This window comes from Prionailurus viverrinus, chromosome D1 (genome assembly GCF_022837055.1).
Source record: "Prionailurus viverrinus isolate Anna chromosome D1, UM_Priviv_1.0, whole genome shotgun sequence".
Taxonomy (NCBI): Eukaryota; Metazoa; Chordata; class Mammalia; order Carnivora; family Felidae; genus Prionailurus; species Prionailurus viverrinus.
The window spans coordinates 15,383,594-15,401,148 of NC_062570.1; the positions used below are offsets into that span (position 1 = coordinate 15,383,594).

Consider the following 17,555-nt stretch of genomic DNA (forward strand, 5'->3'; position numbering starts at 1 on the left):
CACTGCTCCCCTCACCCCCAACAGGCACACTCAGGATTTAAATCAATCTTAACAATATTTCTCTGAAGCATTAAGAAATCAATAGGGCTGATTGCAAATTTATGTCATAAAGCAGTGGCGATCCATCTCGTGGAAAGGGTCTTAAAATGAAGTGACTTATCTTTCAAGTGAATCTTTATTTTTCATTAATCTGTTTCTTGGTGTTAAAAAAAAAATCCCCTGAGAAGTCAGGCCAAAATTTATTGATGGGTTGGTTCATTCTGAAGTTCTAACTTTCTAATCAATTTTATTTTTCATTATGAGACTTTGGAGAAATAAATCTGATTCTAAATTTTTATCGACCTCCGGGTCAGAGCTTTGTAGCCAAACGGCTCAGTGTTTTACATACGTATTCATTCCCTGCCCCCACCTCCTGGCTTCCTGACAGTATTCCTAGGAAATGGGTCCAGAACCAGGATGCAGACAGACTTGGGGTTGGACTCTAGGCTTCACCCCCTCCCCCCCAAGTTTTTGAGGAAAGGCTTGGTGCCCAGATCTGGATGTGAAGTGGAACCATGGCTCTGGGCATGGTTCCCAGGAAGGCCCAACTGTGTAGTCCCTACCTCACTTTCATTCTGGTCATTTCTCTGGGGAAAGAAGGAACCAGGCTCTGCTCTGTGTCTATGTGGGTGTGGGTTTGGGGGTGGGGTGGGGAGACACACACAAGAGTGTAGTGTTTTTAAGGAAAATATCACTAAGCCCGTCTGCATCTCTCCAGTTCTCAAGTCTACCTTGTTGAAGGGCCTGGGGAGAACTAAAGTGCCTGAGCTTCAGTTAGAGCCAGAAAATGACTGTGGAGGTCGGATCCCAGGAGCAGAGGAGGCATTCCCCCCAAGATCCACTGTTGGGATGGGAAAGCTCCAAGAAGAAGAACACATACAGGCCCTACGAAAGCTCTCTGTTCCCAAACTCCGTGCCGTGGCCTCCTCTGATGGGTCGGGATAAAAGTACCTCTTCTGGCTACCCTCCAGGAACAGAGGGTCAGATAAGCCAGTGTGAGAAAATACGTGAAGCCTGGAAGAGTCAGTGCAACAGGCGGCCCTGAGGGCCCACGGCAGCAATGTGGTGGTGAGTTCGCCAGAGTTACCCGGGACGGTGTTTTTCCCACCTGCTCCAGGTTATTCCGATCTGTTTCTCTGCCCAGCTGTGGGGTCTCCTCTAAGAGTTTTCTCATGTGACAGGGTCTTCAGGACATCCTGTAGAGTTTAAGGTCTCTGCCCCTCATCCAGCCCCAGAGGTAGGGAGGACAGTTATTTTCAGTGATTTCATAGAGGAGGAAACTGAGGCCTGAAAACACCAAGACTCCTGTGGAAGGCCTCACCAGGAGAAGATAGGAGATCACCTTGCTATACCTCCCAGCTCCAGTCAGAGGGCCAAGATGAGGGCAAGACCCTGTTCTGTCATCTCTCATCATCCACAGGGCTCCCTTGAACTTTGTACAAAGTCAAACCCAACTCCTGACCTATTACAGCATGTGGGGCTTAGAAGAGAGGCCGGTGTGGTGGAAAACCCATCTTCCCTGCTTAGCATTGCCAAATTCTTCATCCCACCTCAGGTACAGGCCTGCCTCAGAGTGCCAAGGCGGAGAGGGGGTGGGGAGTGGTGGGGGGACCCATCTCTTTATCCTCCCGTCTTTCCTCCCCTCCGGCCTCACTGTGGTTAGCAAAACAAAACAAAACAAAACAAAACAAAACAACAAAAACAAAAACAAAAACAAAGATAAAAACAAAAACAAAAACAAATACAAAAACAAAAACAAAAACTGGGCATGAGAATTATAAGAGATCAGAGATCAGCAAGCTTGTTGGGGCTTTATTCCTGGGTTGAGAAGGGAGGAGGCATGGAGGCATTCAGTGGGAAATTCGACCTCACTTACCTTCCAGGTCACTTGGATACTCTGTGAGGTCACTGGCTGCAAGGTGACATCCATGGGGGGCCCATCAGGAGCTGGTGGAGGGGGAAACAACATTACAAGTTAAGTCAGGGAAGAAAAGAGTCTTATGTACTCACTCTCATCCTCTTCAGCTGGAGGATTGCTGGGAACAAAGGAAAAGCTCATATACGAAAGCAGAGAACCCCCCATAAAACAGTCATAGGGCTTACCTTTCCTCTCCATTCTCCATCATCATTTGCTGAAAATGCAGCGAGCAATGACAACGAGATATTACTCTACATTTAGCAGACTGGGAACAATTTTTAAAAGTTTGATAGTATCAAGTGTAGGTAAGGGTGTGTAGTAGTGGGAATTCTTTTTTTTTAAAGGTTTATTTATATTTGAAAGAGAGAGAGAGAGAGAGAGACAGAGAAAGAGAGAGAGGGAGAGAAAGAATGAGTGGGGGAGGGGCAGAGACAGATGGAGACACAGAATCCGAAGCAGGCTCCAGGCTCTGAGCTGTCAGCACAGAGCCAGACATGGGGCTCAAACTCACAAGCTGTGAGGTCATGACCTGAGCTGAAGTCAGATGCTTAACTGACTGAGCCACCCAGGTGTCCCAGGAATTCTTATATCTACTGGCCATGGGAAAGGAAACTGGCCCAATACTTTGGAAGACATCTTGGTATTTCCGGTTAAAGGTAGGAGTGTCCTCATCTGATGTCTTTGTAATTCTGCAACTACTTCTATCCCATAGAGAAACTCACAGACCTCTGCAAGCATACAAGTATGAAAATGTTCACAGGTCCAAGCTGCAAGCCACCTAAATGTCCCTCTTTGTTAAAATGGACAAAGAGGCTGTGGTATAATCATGGCAGAGAGTACTACAGAGCACTGAAAATGCACAAATGATGAAACTCACAAAAATACTAATGATCAAAGCAAGGAAGACACAGAATATATCAAGAATAATTTAATGAATACATTCCCTGGGAAAATGGGCAAAACCAAACAACATGCTTCTGCATACATACACTGTAGTGACAGTATAAAAGAGAAAAGCAAGAATGACTACTGGTTACCTCAAAGGGAGGCATGGGGTTATGGTTGGAAAGGGGCAGAGGGAGGACCCCTGGCGTGCTGGTAATTGATAGTGAGTGTTGCTTATCCTATTTTTTGCTTTATTATTATTATTTTTTTAATTTTTTTAAACATTTATTTATTGTTGAGAGACAGAGACAGACAGAGTGTGAGCAGGGAAGGGGCAGAGAGAGAGGGAGACACAGAATCTGAAGCAAGTTCCAGGCTCTGGGCCTGATGTGGGGCTCGAACTCACGAACTGAGAGATCATGACCGGAGCTGAAGTCAGATGCTTAACCGACTGAGCCACCCAGGTGCCCCGGTTTATTATCATTTGTAAAGCTACACATATATGTGACATGTACTTTTGGTATTGTTTTCTATTTTGCAATAGCAGGAGAACATATAGGGAGAGAAAGCTTGTTTCAGTTTTCAGAAAAACTCCAAAACAAAGGTCACAGAAAATAATACAGGGCACTAGTGCTCCACCCTTTCCAGACAGGCTGGAGCCAGAGGAGTGGGTAAGAACCATGGACAGCTCCCCAAAGCCCAGTGTCTAGAACTCCATCTGGAAAAGGTCAAACCTAAGAGCCTCCAATGATCCAAAGGCAGACACAAACAAATACCTTGGGATCTCTCCTTCCCTGTTCTAATTGTAAGCCCACTGTCAGTGGACAGGGTGGGTGTGGACCTCAGATGGCCCTGATCCCCAAGGTCACGGGAAAGAGCCACAAGGCCAGAGTGCTCACCGGCCTCCTCGGTGCTAATGGTGAGCTCTTTGCTCGGCTCGCTGCGGCCAATCTTGTTGAAGGAGTACATGCGGATGCTGTACACAGAGGCTGGGTGCAAGTCCACGATGTTGGCCTGGTTGATGGTGGGGGAGATGTTGCGTGTGGACTGCTTGAAGTCCCAGGAATCTGGAGAGAGAGCACCCATTTCAAACCACAGCCGGGAAAACCTCACAGCCCTTCCCCAGCCTCAAGCACCAGCACATCCCAATCTCCACTGTGATTCCCAGAGGAGGGCCAGCTCACACAGACTACAGCCAGAGGGCATAGGCCTTAACCACCTCACAGAGAGTACAAGGATTCTGTTCCATGAAACTCAAGGAGACCAAGGGATGCCGGAGAACCTGAGCCAGCTTGTGAGTTTAAGCCTCAGATAGGGGTCAAACAATATGCTCCTCAAGGTCCCTTTCAAGATCCCCATTTGCTCGCTATCCTTAAGGGTGTGATTAGCCAGTGCCCTCCTTCCCGGTCTCCCACACCACATCAGTGACCAGTTGTAACCATGAGATACCTATCAACCCAGGGCCACGGGTGAAGCCAAGTCTCCCCCTTTTTCCTTCTGTGTATGCCTCTGTATTTCGTTTCTTTGTGCACTTGTGTGGTGGTGGTCTTGAGTGCCACTCGGTCTTTGGGGGGACAGATTGAGTGCCAGAGTCCCCAGCCCAAACCTTACCCTCTTGCTCACTAGCAGGAGAATGCTCTCTAAGTCTTTAAGGTCAGGAGCCAACAAAGAGATTAGCATGTTCCCAATTCATCCAAGGGGACTGGCAGGCCATTCCAGGGCTGTTTAGCAAGTGAAAAATGCCACACAGGAATACTGTGACAGTAAACATTCTGCATGTCCAGAGGAACCCAGTCATTCATTCGATATATTTTTGCTGTGCCTCTACCGGGGGATTCCCAAGAAAAATGGGAAGGGGTTGCAGTTACAGCAAAGCCTCAGCTAGGATCTTCCAAACCCAGAATTCATAACTAGATTACTTTATTGGCCCTTCACTTTGAAAAGAAAAAAAGGCAGAGCACAAGGAAACAAGCTGATAGTAAGGCTTAAAAATCTTCCCGGGGCATGTCCTGATGTCACTATTCAGTCTAATTTTCTACGCCTTTTAAATCCACAGTAGAGGATCCTGAAAATTCTCAGTAGAAAAGATTAAATTGCATTCACTGCTGTTTAATCCCTAGAACAGGAGAGGAGGCAAGCATATTCTAGAAAGACTGTTAGGAAGATCCCCCCCCCACCCGCCCGTTTAAAAAAAGGCTTATACCTGATAAATCAGTTCACCAGAAGAGACTAACCCATGCCCTCAGATTCTGGTTAATTGAGGTCTTGATGGTTTTCAAAACACCACTTCTAGCCTCACAGGCTCGGCATCTGTGGAGGGCACCGGCCCAGCTCCCCATCTGCAGCTTTGCATTTAATTCTTTGGTTTCATGAGCCAAAGTCACAAATGGCAGGCTGTGGATGCTCAGAGGCACATTATTTTCTCCTTGTCTTTTAAAAACACCCCAACCACCCAGAGAGTCACTCTGTGGCTGGCAGGTTAAGCCAGGGTTGCAAATACGATGGCTCCTGCCTGCTGTGGACACCTCTTTGGTTTGGGAGGGAATGGCCTACACCTCTCTCTGTGGCATCCTGAGAGCTGATGCCAGCTCACACCTCGTACTCAATTTGCCCGTGTTTATGGGAGAGGGACATTAACCATGAGTCAGTGAGGGAGGAGGCCCACATGATGTGTCTGAACACAGAGAGACTAAGGAAAAAAAATATATATATTTGCATATACATATTATTAGAAGAGCCTTGTTCTCTATATTGGTAAGAAACATTAACATGGGAGGTACTGTGGATGGAAATATACATAAAACTGACATTTTCTTCACAATAGATTCAGGTTATTGGTTCCTCGTTTTTACCAATATCACAGCAGCGATAACGTGTCCCTCTGTGTGTGAGTCACCTGCTATCAATTTGTCCCAGGACAGTGGATGTTAACATTGTTCACTTAGCTTAGGTGGCCCTCCGTCAGATTCCTGTACTTATTATAAAGTTAATACGTCCCCCTCTATCATTAGTAAAGGCGTCGGAGGGATTTACTGAGAGATGTATATAAACCATCATATTGTCTTCTTAGTTTCTCTTTGCTTGTAGTTTGCTTTGGAAAATGAAGGCTGTCACTTTTGTTTCCTTGGAGATACTGGCCTTTGCAAACCGGGGTTTTAATCCATCAGGCCTCGGTCCTCTGTTTCCATTATAGTTCACACATTCATGTCACAGACATTCTCTTCTTTATTACTTCTTTGTATTTTCAAAAAAAGTCTACAAGAATCGTATTATTAACGCATGTCAAGTGTGTTAAGTTTCTAAAATATAGCTCAGCACAAATGATACAAATTTTCAAAGAAATAGGAGACTTGGAAACGATTGCTCTAACTCATTTTATCTCAGTGTGTGTGTTCATCTCCCTAGTGTGTTTACAAAATACAAAGACCAGCATCCAAAAATAGATTTACAAGATTTACACAATTGAAAATAATCTTGGTTTCGCTGACATGAAAATTTGGTCTCTATCACTTCTCTATCACTTTTTATGTATGTTTATGTGCATAAAATGTTAACATTATTTGATTCATTCTTTCTTGTTACCTTCTTAACGTGTTTCTATTATTCTTCTCAGTTACAGAAACTGCTATAAACATTCATTAGGGCTGTCTCTGAGTATTGTTCTGTGTTCTTTTCAGATAAATTCTAGTTAAGATAAATTGGAGTAAAACCCGAGCTTTACCATTTACTGGATGTTTGACAAAATATTCTCATAAAAGAGGAAGAATAATATTATTATTCTCAGATTATTTATGTGGTTCATGCATTCATATATAAAAAACTGTTAGAAAGATATGCGGTACATAGTAAATTTTCGAAAGGGTTTGTTGTTGCTATGCTCACGATCCTATTAGGCCTGTAAACTCCATACAACCCTTTCATTGGACCACAGACATTGGTGTTCACTAGTTAAAAATGAGCTTGTTAAAAATGTGCAAACCCAGGTCCCGCCCCAGAAGTGAACTAGAGAGAGTCTGCATTTTTACAAGGGGTCCATTTTGTTTCTGCACACATTAAAATTTGAGAAGCACACTTCTGACTCACCATAACTTTTCCATCTGAGACGTATACACAATTTACCCTGTATCCCATAAATACCACACTCAAAAATGTGTATGCCTGTGTTGATGCCTTAATTTTATAATTTATCATCCAGAAAAATAGAGGCTCCACAGTGGTTTTCATGGAGCAAATGGTATCTTCTTTCCCCAGAGCTGGAGAACGTTACTGTGCAAAAAATGATCTTATTGGATAATGCAGGACACTCTCCTAAGTCGCCACCAGTTCTCTTAGCTCTCTGGTCTCATCTTGGGTCAGATTATGAACTCTGCCCATGGCCACGTAGTAGATTGTTTTGTGTTTCAAGGATGGCTGACATTCAGGGGTGTAGACATAGAACCGTCTCATGCAGAGCAGGAATTGTACAGGGATGTGATGCTGCTGAACTGCAGGAACCTGGCCTCTGTAGGTGAGGAAGACTTCCCCCCAGAAACTTCTAGTCTATCCTCCAGCTCTTGGCTCCACTGTTTGTAGAATCTCTCTTGGAGCTTCCAGTTCCTGTGACAGAGTTTCAGATCCCTGCTTTCAAGGATGGAACTAGGGGTTTGTTGGTGAAGAACGACTTCATGGTGTTTCATCATGCCTTTAAACTTCATCTTTCCTGAGGTAACCTACACCCTTTACTTGCGATTAGTGGTAATTCTATACATTCAGTGGCATAAACTATTGTGGCCCCCATCTTAATATCCAATTTCCACCCCTTAGATTTGACCCAGAAATACTTCGAAGTGGAACTTAGGATCTGAAGTTTTTACTATACTAGCAACAGTAAAGGTGCTGTCAGAAAACAGTATTTTGGGACATCATGTTCTAGAATATTCTAATATCCTACAAGAAGAAGATCCTCTCTTCTCACCCAGGCACAACACTGGATTGGAAACTGGAGAATCTCCAGCAAAACCCGTGTCCCTTTTTCTAACAAACAGGCTTACTGTCTCTAACCTCAACCTGGTCACCTTTTTGGAGCAAAAGAAGGAGCCATGGGATGTGAGGAGGAAGGAGACAAAAGCCAACACAGCCGGGTGGGCGGGAGCGATTGAAGCGAAGGACACAGGTGAGAGGTCAGAGGTCACAGAGGAAGCCAGACCTTAACATATGGTTTGGGAAGATTTGCTTCAATGGAAATGATTTTTGAGACACCTAAGTTTTCTGCTGCTGTCACAGAGGGAGACTCCTCCCCAACCCTCCAGGCATCTTCTGCTCCAGTGGACTTCTGTCACGTTCACATTGAGGCCCAAAGTTGTCCCCTGGAACTGTGAGGCTGCTTTTCCATCACTTTTAGGGGCCTGGGAAAATCTGGGCGCACTTCTGAGGAATTCTAGGTCAAGGCATTTTTAGAGTTCTGCTTCTGCCTCGTGTGAGAAATTTGCAAGGGAAACGGTCGAGCTAGCGGGGATTTGGTTCAGAAATCCCAGAAACACGGGAGACAGGTATCACACGTGCTCTGCTGAGTCATTTCCAATCCTGTGGAGGCTTCACACACGACCCCCCAAGGTTCAGACAGTAATTTCCTTGTGGCACAACGCACCTCCTTAAAATGAGCAAACCGAATCTCCCATTCCACTTTGAAATTTCCGTGTTCTTTGTAAGAACTAACTTTAGAAATTTCAAGTCTATGTGCCCCAGTTCCTCAACAGTACAAGAGTTTCATGCATCCATTTACCTCACAGAATTCTTTCTTTTATTGAAGTATAATTGACATATGACATTATGTTAGTTTCAGGTGTACAACACAATGATTCAGTACTTACATACATTGTGACGTGATCACTACCTTAAGTCTAGTCGCTATCTGTCACCATACAAAGTTACAAAGTTTTCTTCTTATGAGGAGAATCCTCATCATTTAGTCTCTTAGCAACTTTTTAAAAATAAGTTTTTTAATGTATTTTGAGAGAGAAAGTGCAAGGAGAAGGGCGGAGAGAGAGAGAGAGAGAGAGAGAGAGAGAGAGAGAGAGAGAGAGAAGAGTGAGGGAATCCCAAGTGGGCTCCATGCTGTTAGTGCAGAGACGGATGTGGGGCTCTGTTGCATAAAATGTGAGATCACGACCTGAGCTGAAATCAAGAGTCGGACGCTTAACTCACTAAGCCACCTGGGGGCTCCACATCGTAGCAACTTTTAAACATGCAATGCAATACTATTGTCCACAGTCACCATGCTGTACATTACTTCCCGTGACTCATTTATTTTACAACTGAAGTTTGTACTTCCTGACGTCCTTCCCGCATTTCACCCACTCTCAAAACTCCTTCCCTCTGGCAACCACCAGTCTGTTCTCTACACCTACAAAGTTTATTATGTGTTTTTTTAAAAATTCTACATATAAGTGAAATCATGTGGTATTTGTCCTTTTTCTGTCTGACTTATTTCACTTAGCATAATACCCTCCAGGTCCACTCTGTATTGTTGCAAATGGCAAAATTCCACTCTTTTTTATGGCTGAGTAATATTCCACTGTGTGTGTGTGTGTGTGTGTGTGTGTGTGTGTGTGTAAATACATCCCACATCTTTCTTCATCCATTCATTTATTTTTTTTTATTTAAAAAAATTTTTTTTTTCAACGTATTTATTTTTGGGACAGAGAGAGACAGAGAGGGAGACACAGAATCGGAAAACTGTGTGTGTGTGTGTGTGTGTGTGTGTGTGTGTGAATACATCCCACATCTTTCTTCATCCATTCATTTATTTTTATTTAAAAAAAAAATTTTTTTTTTCAACGTTTTTATTTATTTTTGGGACAGAGAGAGACAGAGCATGAACGGGGGAGGGGCAGAGAGAGAGGGAGACACAGAATCGGAAACAGGCTCCAGGCTCCGAGCCATCAGCCCAGAGCCTGACGCGGGGCTCGAACTCACGGACCGCGAGATCGTGACCTGGCTGAAGTCGGACGCTTAACCGACTGCGCCACCCAGGCGCCCCCATCCATTCATTTATTAATGGACTGAGGTTGCTTCCATATCTTAAGCTATCGTAAATCATGCGGCAACGAACGTAGGGGTGCATACATATTTTTGAATTAGTATTTGTGGTTTCTTTGGATAAATACCTAGAAGTGGAGTTGCTGAATCAAACAATAATTCTTGTTTCAATTTTTTGAGAAACTTCCACACTGTTTTCCATAGTGGCTGCAGCAATTTACATTCTCACCAACAGTGCAAGAAGGTTCCCCTTTTTCCCACATCCTTGCCAACACTTATTATTTCTTGTGTATTCAATTCTTTGAAGGCTGAGAGCAGTGAGGAGGCAGCAGAAGAAAAGCCTGAAGCTTGCAGAGGCTGGTTCATGAGGTTTAAGGAAAGAAATCATCTCTATAACATAAGAGTATTAGGCAAGGCAGCAAGTGCTGATGAAGAAGCTGCAGCAAGTTATCCAGAAGATCCGGATAAGAGAATTAATGAAGATGGTTACACTGACCAACAGATTTTCAGTGTAGATAAAACAGCCTTCTACTGCTCTATTGGAAGATGCCACCTCGGACTTTCATAGCTAGAGAGGGGAAGTCAATGTCTGGCTTCAAAGCTTCAAAGGACAGGTTGATTGCCTTGTTCGGGGCTAATGCAGCTGGTGACTTAAAGTTGAAGCCAATGCTCATTTAACATTCCAAAAATCCTAGGTCCCTTAAGAATTATGCTCAATCTACATCGCCTATGCTGTATGAATGGGACAACAAAGCCTGGATGCTAGCACATCTGTTTCTAACATGGTTTGCTGAATATTTTAAGCCCACTGTTGAGACCTACTGCTCAGAAAAAAAGATTTCTTTCAAAGTATTACTGCTCGATGACAATGCCCCTGACAAGAGGTCCGATGGAGATGCACAACGGTTGCCATCTTCACACCTGCTGACACGATATCCTTTCTGCAGCCCGTGGGTCAAGGCGTCATTTCGACTTTCAAGTCTTATCATTTTAAGAAATGCATTTCATAAGGCTATAGCTGCCACAGATAGTGATTCCTCTGGTGGATCTGAGCAAAGTAAATTGAAAATCTTCCGGAAAGGATCTGCCATTCTACAAGCCATTCAAGAACATTTGTGACTCATGGGAAGAGGTCAAAATATCAACATTAATAGGAATTTGGAAGAAGCTGATTGCCCCCCTCGCGTGGACTTTGAGGGGTTCAAGGCTTCGGTGGAGGAAGAGGCTGCAGGTGTGGTGGAAATAACAAGAGAACTAGAATCAGAAGCGGAACCTGAAGGAAGAGGAGACTGCATGGCTGCCATTTCAGGATAAAACTTGAATGAATGAGGAGTTGCTTCCTATGGAGAAGCAAAGTAAGTGGTTTCTTTTTTTAAATTTCTTTAAATGTTTTACTGATTTTTGGGAAAGAGAGGGTGAGCAGGGTAGGGGCAGAGAGAGAGGTGGGAGGAAACAGAGAATCCAGAGCGGGCTCTGTGCTGACAGCAGAGAGCCTGATTCAGGGCTTGAACTCACGAACCGCGAGACCATGACCCGAGCGAAGACGCTTACTGACTGAGCCACGCAGGTGCCCCAAGAAAGCGGTTTCTTGAGATGGAATCTACTCCTGGGAGAGACACTCTGAAGACTGCTGAAGCGACAGCAAAGGATTTAGAATATGACATAAACTTAGCTGATAAAGGGTTTGAGAGACTGGATGCCCATTCTGAGAGAAATTCTACTGTGGGTAAAATGCTATCAAACAGCATCACCTGCTACAGAGAAATCACTCGTGAAAGGGAGAGTCTGCTGATGTGGAAAACTTTACTGTCTTATTTTAAGAAATGGCTGCAGCCACCCCAACCTTCAGCGACCACCACTCTGATCAGCAGGCATCACCACCATTGAGGCAGGACCCTCCACCAGCAAAAAGATTATGACTCATTGAAAGCTCAGATGATAGTATGCGGTTTTTTTTTACAATAAATTATTTTTTAAAATGTTTGTTTATTTATTTTGAGAGAGACAGAGAGAGAGAGAGAGCGCGGGCGAGCACTAGCAGGGGAAGAGCAGAGAGAGAGAGGAGAGAGAGTCCCAAGCAGGCTCTGTGTTGTCAGTGCAGAGCCAGATGCGGGACTCAAACTCACAAACCATGAGATCGTGACCTGAGCTGAAATCAAGAGTCAGAGGCTTAACTGACTGAGCCACCCAGGCTCCCCTACAATAAACTATTTTAAAATTAAGGTACATAGTTTTTTTTTTCCCAAACAGAATGCTATTGCACACTTAATAGACTACAGAATAGTGTACATGTAACTTTTATATGCACTGGGAAACCAAAAAGTTCATCTGACTTGCTTTCTCTTGGTGATCTGCAAGCATCTCCGATGTATGCCTATAATCATTGGTAAGTATGTACTTACTAATGCCACTCTGTTAATTGTTTTCTGCCTGTTTTGTAGTTTCTTTCTGTTTCTTCTTTTGCTCTCTTCACTTGTGGTTTGATGACTTTCTTTAGCGCTGTGCTTAAATTCTTTTCTCATTTTCTCTTGTGTACCTAGGTTTTCACTATGAGGCTCACACAGAATAGCCTATATATATAATAGTTTATTTTAAGCTGAGAGCAACTTATGTTTGAATGCATTCTAAAACTCTATATTATTTATTCCTCCTGTTGTATAATTTTGATGACACACTTCACATCTTTTTGTGTGTCCATTAACTAATTATTGTAGTTATGCATTTTTTACTACTTTTGTCTTTTAACCTTCACACTAGCCGTATGAGTGATTAACCCACTATATTTACTATATATTTACCTTTACCAGTGAGATTTTTACTTTTGTATGTTTTCTTGTTACTATTTAGTGCCCTTTCTCTTCAGCTTAATGAAGTCCCTTTAACATTTGTTGTAAGATCAATTTAGTGGTGATGAACTCATTTAACTTTGCTTGTCTGGAAAACTCTTGGTCTCTCCTTCAATTCCAAATGATAACCTTGCCGGGTAGAGTATTCTTGGTTGGAAATTTTTTCCCTTTGGCACTTTGAATACACCATGCCACTCCCTTTTGGCCTGCAAAGTTTCTGAGAAATCTAATATCTTATGGGCTTTCCCCTGTACATAACAAGTTATTTTTCTCTTGCTGCTTTATAGATCCTCCCTTTATCTTTAATTTTTGACATTTTTAAAAAATATTTTTAAATGTTTTTATTGATTTTTGAAGGAGAGAGAGAGACAGAGCATGAGCAGAGGAGGAACAGAGAGAGAGGGAGACACGGAATCTGAAGCAGGCTCCAGGCTCCCAGCTGTCAGCACAGAGCCTGATGCGGGGCTCGAACCCATGAACTGTGAGACCATGACCTGAGCCGAAGTTGGACGCCCAACCGACTGAGCCACCCAGGCACCCCTAATTTTTGACATTTTAATTATAATATGTCTTGGTGTGGCTCTCTTTGGGTTTATCTTATCTGGAACTCTTTGGGCTTCCTGGATCTGGATGTTTGTTTCTTTTGCCAAGGTAGGGAAATTTTCAGCCATTATTACTTTATTTTTGTATTTTTAATTTATTATTAAAATTATTAATTAATAATAAATTAAATAATAAATAATAGTTAAATATCAAACTAAAATAATTTTAATTATTAATTTTATTATTATTAAAGTAAGCTCTACACCCAATGCGGGGCTTGAATTCATGACCCCAAGATCAAGAGTCCAATGCTCTACCAACTGACCCAGTCAGGTGCCCCAGCCTTTATTATTTTATTTTATTTATTTATTTATTTTTCAATGTTTATTTATTTTTGGGACAGAGAGAGACAGAGCATGAACGGGGGAGGGGCAGAGAGAGAGGGAGACACAGAATCGGAAACGGGCTCCAGGCTCTGAGCCATCAGCCCAGAGCCTGACGCGGGGCTCGAACTCCCGGACCGCGAGATCGTGACCTGGCTGAAGTCGGACGCTTAACCGACTGCGCCACCCAGGCGCCCCAGCCTTTACTATTTTAAATACGTTTTCTTGCCCATTTGTTGCTTCTTCAGGAGCCCTGTAGTGGGAGGGTTACTCTGCTAGATATTGCTGCACAGGTCTCTTAAGCTATCTTCACTTTTAAAAATTCTTTTATCTTTTTGCCACTCTGTTTGGGAGAGTTCCACTGCCCTGTCTTCCAGGTCACTGATCCTTTTTTCTGCTTTGTCTAGTCTGCTTTGAACCCCCTGGTGTGTTCTTCAGCTCTGTGACTTCTCTTTGGTACTTTTTAATATTTTCTGTCTCCTTATTGAAGTCTTCTGTGTTCATCCATTCTTCTCCTAAGTTCCACGGGCATCTTTATGACCATTACTTTGAACTGGTTATCAGGTAATTTATTTACCTCCATTTCATTATGTTCTTTCCCCCTAAAGTTTTATGTTATTCTTTTATGTGGAACATATTCCACTGTTTCTTCACTTTGCTTGACTCTGTGTTTGTTTCTGTGCATTAGGTAAAATAGCCACCTCCCCTTGTCTTGAAGGAGTGGCCTTGTGTAGGTGATGAACCATATTGTTTAATCTTGCCCTAGCCCTTGGTTGTCTCTTGAACCTTTGTGATTGTCTAAACAGCCTGATTTATTCTGGATCGGTCCCAGTTGTTGAGGGTGTGCCAAGACCTGTCAGTGTTCCAGAGGGAGGGATCTTAGCACCTGCTGACTTTCAGGCTGATTGGAAGCCAGATTCTTAGACAGCAGCTTTTAAAGTATACAAATACATACTGTCCAATGGGACCGCAATCACAAACCCTGCTGGCCTCCAGACCAGGCCATCTGGAGGTGTCCCCTTGGCAATAGTTGCAAAAGTCAAGACAAGTGTATGAGCTCCTTCCTGGGATGTACTGGTATGTTGTAGTGAGGCCAAGGGAAAGCACAAGGATGCCATTCCCTTAGCCCACATTCTCTTAGAACATTTCGGTAGTCTTAGGATGTGTCATAACCCGAAGCCTGCCCTTTAGGCTGAAGCTCTAGGACAAGTAAATAGGTCCTTTCCACAAGAAGGCTGGGGTGTGTTTTAGTTTGCTGTCTGTGCAGTGTCCTGGGGGTGAGAGCCTGCCAAGAATTGTCTCTCTGATTGTTTCAGACCCATGGGGCCTAGAAACATAAGCCTGCCTAGCCACCAGACCCAGATGCTCAAGGGCTGTCCCTAGCGTGGATTGTGTGCACCTGCTGGCTTTAGCAGGGCCACAGGAGAGTGTGGGGGTGGGGTGCACCAGCTGACTCTAGTGGAGAAGAAGAGCCAATATTTCCCAAGCACTTGTGATGCACCAGGTGTGGTGCTGGACAATGTAAACATTCACCATTTACTCTTCACACCCCCATGATATCGGCACTATATCTCCGTGGCATCGGCAACCCCCACGTCACCAAATCCAATTCTTCACCTGGCCTCTCAGGAGTGTTCAACACTTGGACCTCTTTCTTTTCCTGACATACTCTTTCCTCGGCTTCCCTGATAAAAACACTCTCTGGCTTTTCTCTTACGTCTTGGGCTACTTTTCCTCTCTCTGCTTTGCAGGTGCATTTTTCCCACCCTCCCATTAATGGTTAGATGGAGTTCTTCCAGTCCATCCTAGGTCTTACTTCTTTCGTTTTACAGAATTTCCCCATATTTGGCTTCTATTTCCATCTATACACAGATAACGTGAAGATTTGTGTCCAGCTGGACATCTCCTTTGAACTCAAGATTCTTACAGCCAACTGTTTACTTGACGTCTCTTCTTGGATGTTTCAAAGGCAGCTCACATTCAACATGTCCAAGACAGAAGTCTTGACCATCCCCCCTATAAACCCATCACCTTCCTCACGTCCACACCTCAGGAAATAGGCGCACGGTGTGCCGGGTGTTATTCCGGACTCTTCTATGAAGTCTTATAGCTTTTGTGTCCCATGTATCTCTTAAATCTCTCCATTTCTCTCCATCTCCATCCCCGCCCCAGCCAAGCCACTGTCACCTCCCCCTCGGACCAGGGAAACAACATCCCAGAACCTACTGTGCACCCCCTTCCATGTGTTCAACACACTGCAGCCATCCTTCACCCCACATATAGGATCAAGCACTTTCTGCTGGCCGAACACTGTCCCGGCCCTGAGAGTGGTCTTCTCAAACACAAATCTGATACTGCTGTCCCCTTGCATAAAACTCTCCAATAGTTTTTCCTTGCTCTTGGGACAAAAACAAAATTTCTTCTCGGGACCCCAGGCCCTACAACATCTGGCCTGTGTATACCTTTCGGGCTCCATGTTTCTCCACTCTTTTCGTCTGAACTCCTACAGCATTTACAGCCCTCTTTGCCGCACAGGGCTCACTGTTTCAGTAGCAACTGGCCAAGGAGACACTAAGCTCCCTAAAGGCGGGAGCCATGTATAAAGCTTTGCCTGTCTCCACTTGGCATGTGCTGGGCACTTAAAACCCACTGTTGGTGTTAGATCCGAGCCACTGTGTGTCCTTTACTTTGGACTCAGAGTTCCTCTGCATTTTGTAGTCACAATAAATACCCCGCCTTGCCTTTCCCTTCCTGCCACACTAGGCCGCCAATCACAGAAGGGTTGGGGCCTGGAGGGTCCCAGAAAGTGGCCCCTTTCTCTCTGCTTTTACCAGTCGTTTGCAGGTGGATTTGACCTTGTGTTCCCAAATCATCTTTGATGTTGGCATAAAAACTCTCTCCCCACAGCCCTTTCAGGCTAATGCATCAGAGTCAAATCTGAAGGCCTTTAGCTGATTTTCCAAACTTGATCACTGCCATCTCTCTGACCCTGAATAGCTGAAATTAGGGGCCCTATTTTCTTCTCTTTCCTTTTCAGCTCTGAGTACTGAGCTGGGTTTGGCGAATATTGTCTGTTTTAATATTCCCTTTCATATGAGCCTGGCTTACCCAGATTAACATATTTCATTAAGGGCGCTCTCTCCCTTTCTTCATCAAAGGGTTTCTGATGCAAAAATATTCTTCTTAAAAAATAAGGAAGTGGCTGGGGAGATGTCAGCGCCTTCTACTCTGTGGACTGCTTGCCGGGAGGGGACCTGGAGCCTCTGGTCTTTCAGAAGACACATTTGCTGTAGAGGGAGACCAGCTTGGACAAAAGCCACATCTGGAGCATTTAGCTGCCTGCACTTGGGAAACAAATCCATTCTGCATTTCTGACTTTCTCCTTGCATGACAGCACTAAGTCCCCGCCCCCACCCCCACCCATGGCAATCTCTCTGCAGCACCCAGAAGAGGTTCCCTGGGTCACGACGACCGCACACGACATCCCAGCATCAGTCCCTCTCACAGCCACACTCCAGCTAACACAGAACATCACAGCACACACCAGGCTGGCTCACCCCACAGTGGCCGACAGCTCGCACCAGGAGGCTGCCTTCTGGGCTTGGAGGGCCATCCTCAAAGAACCCATTCCTACTCCTTGCTTGGGGAACAGAAATGAAATGTAGTGTCTGCATTTTTAAAACTGCACAGCGCCATCTGATAGATTTGTGTGGATGGTGCTATTTATCATTCAGCATTCATGTATTATTACTCTGCTGCCCGGGGCCAGGAGAAGTCAGCGTGAGCGGGATGGTTTAGAAAGGGCAGACTTGGTAATTTCCCTTGGAAAATTAGCACGATGAGCAACATGGCAGAAAACCTGGCAAAGACAAAACTGAGGCAAAGGAGGGGGTCAGGAGCAGCTGGTCCGGACCTGGTCTGGGG

At 44.4% G+C, this 17,555-nt stretch overlaps 1 protein-coding gene across 6 annotated transcripts in view; it reads right to left on the reverse strand.

The window, feature by feature from the left end:
- Positions 1–17,555, reverse strand: part of DSCAML1 (DS cell adhesion molecule like 1) — a 350,085-nt gene that overhangs the window by 36,730 nt on the left and 295,800 nt on the right. For all 6 annotated transcript variants that reach the window (XM_047877987.1, XM_047877989.1, XM_047877990.1 and 3 more), the window contains 2 exons: positions 3,742–3,909; positions 1,916–1,986 (listed from right to left, as the gene is read on the reverse strand). In XM_047877987.1, coding sequence (XP_047733943.1) covers positions 1,916–1,986; positions 3,742–3,909 — 239 coding nt within the window. The remainder of the gene's footprint in view (positions 1–1,915; positions 1,987–3,741; positions 3,910–17,555) is intronic.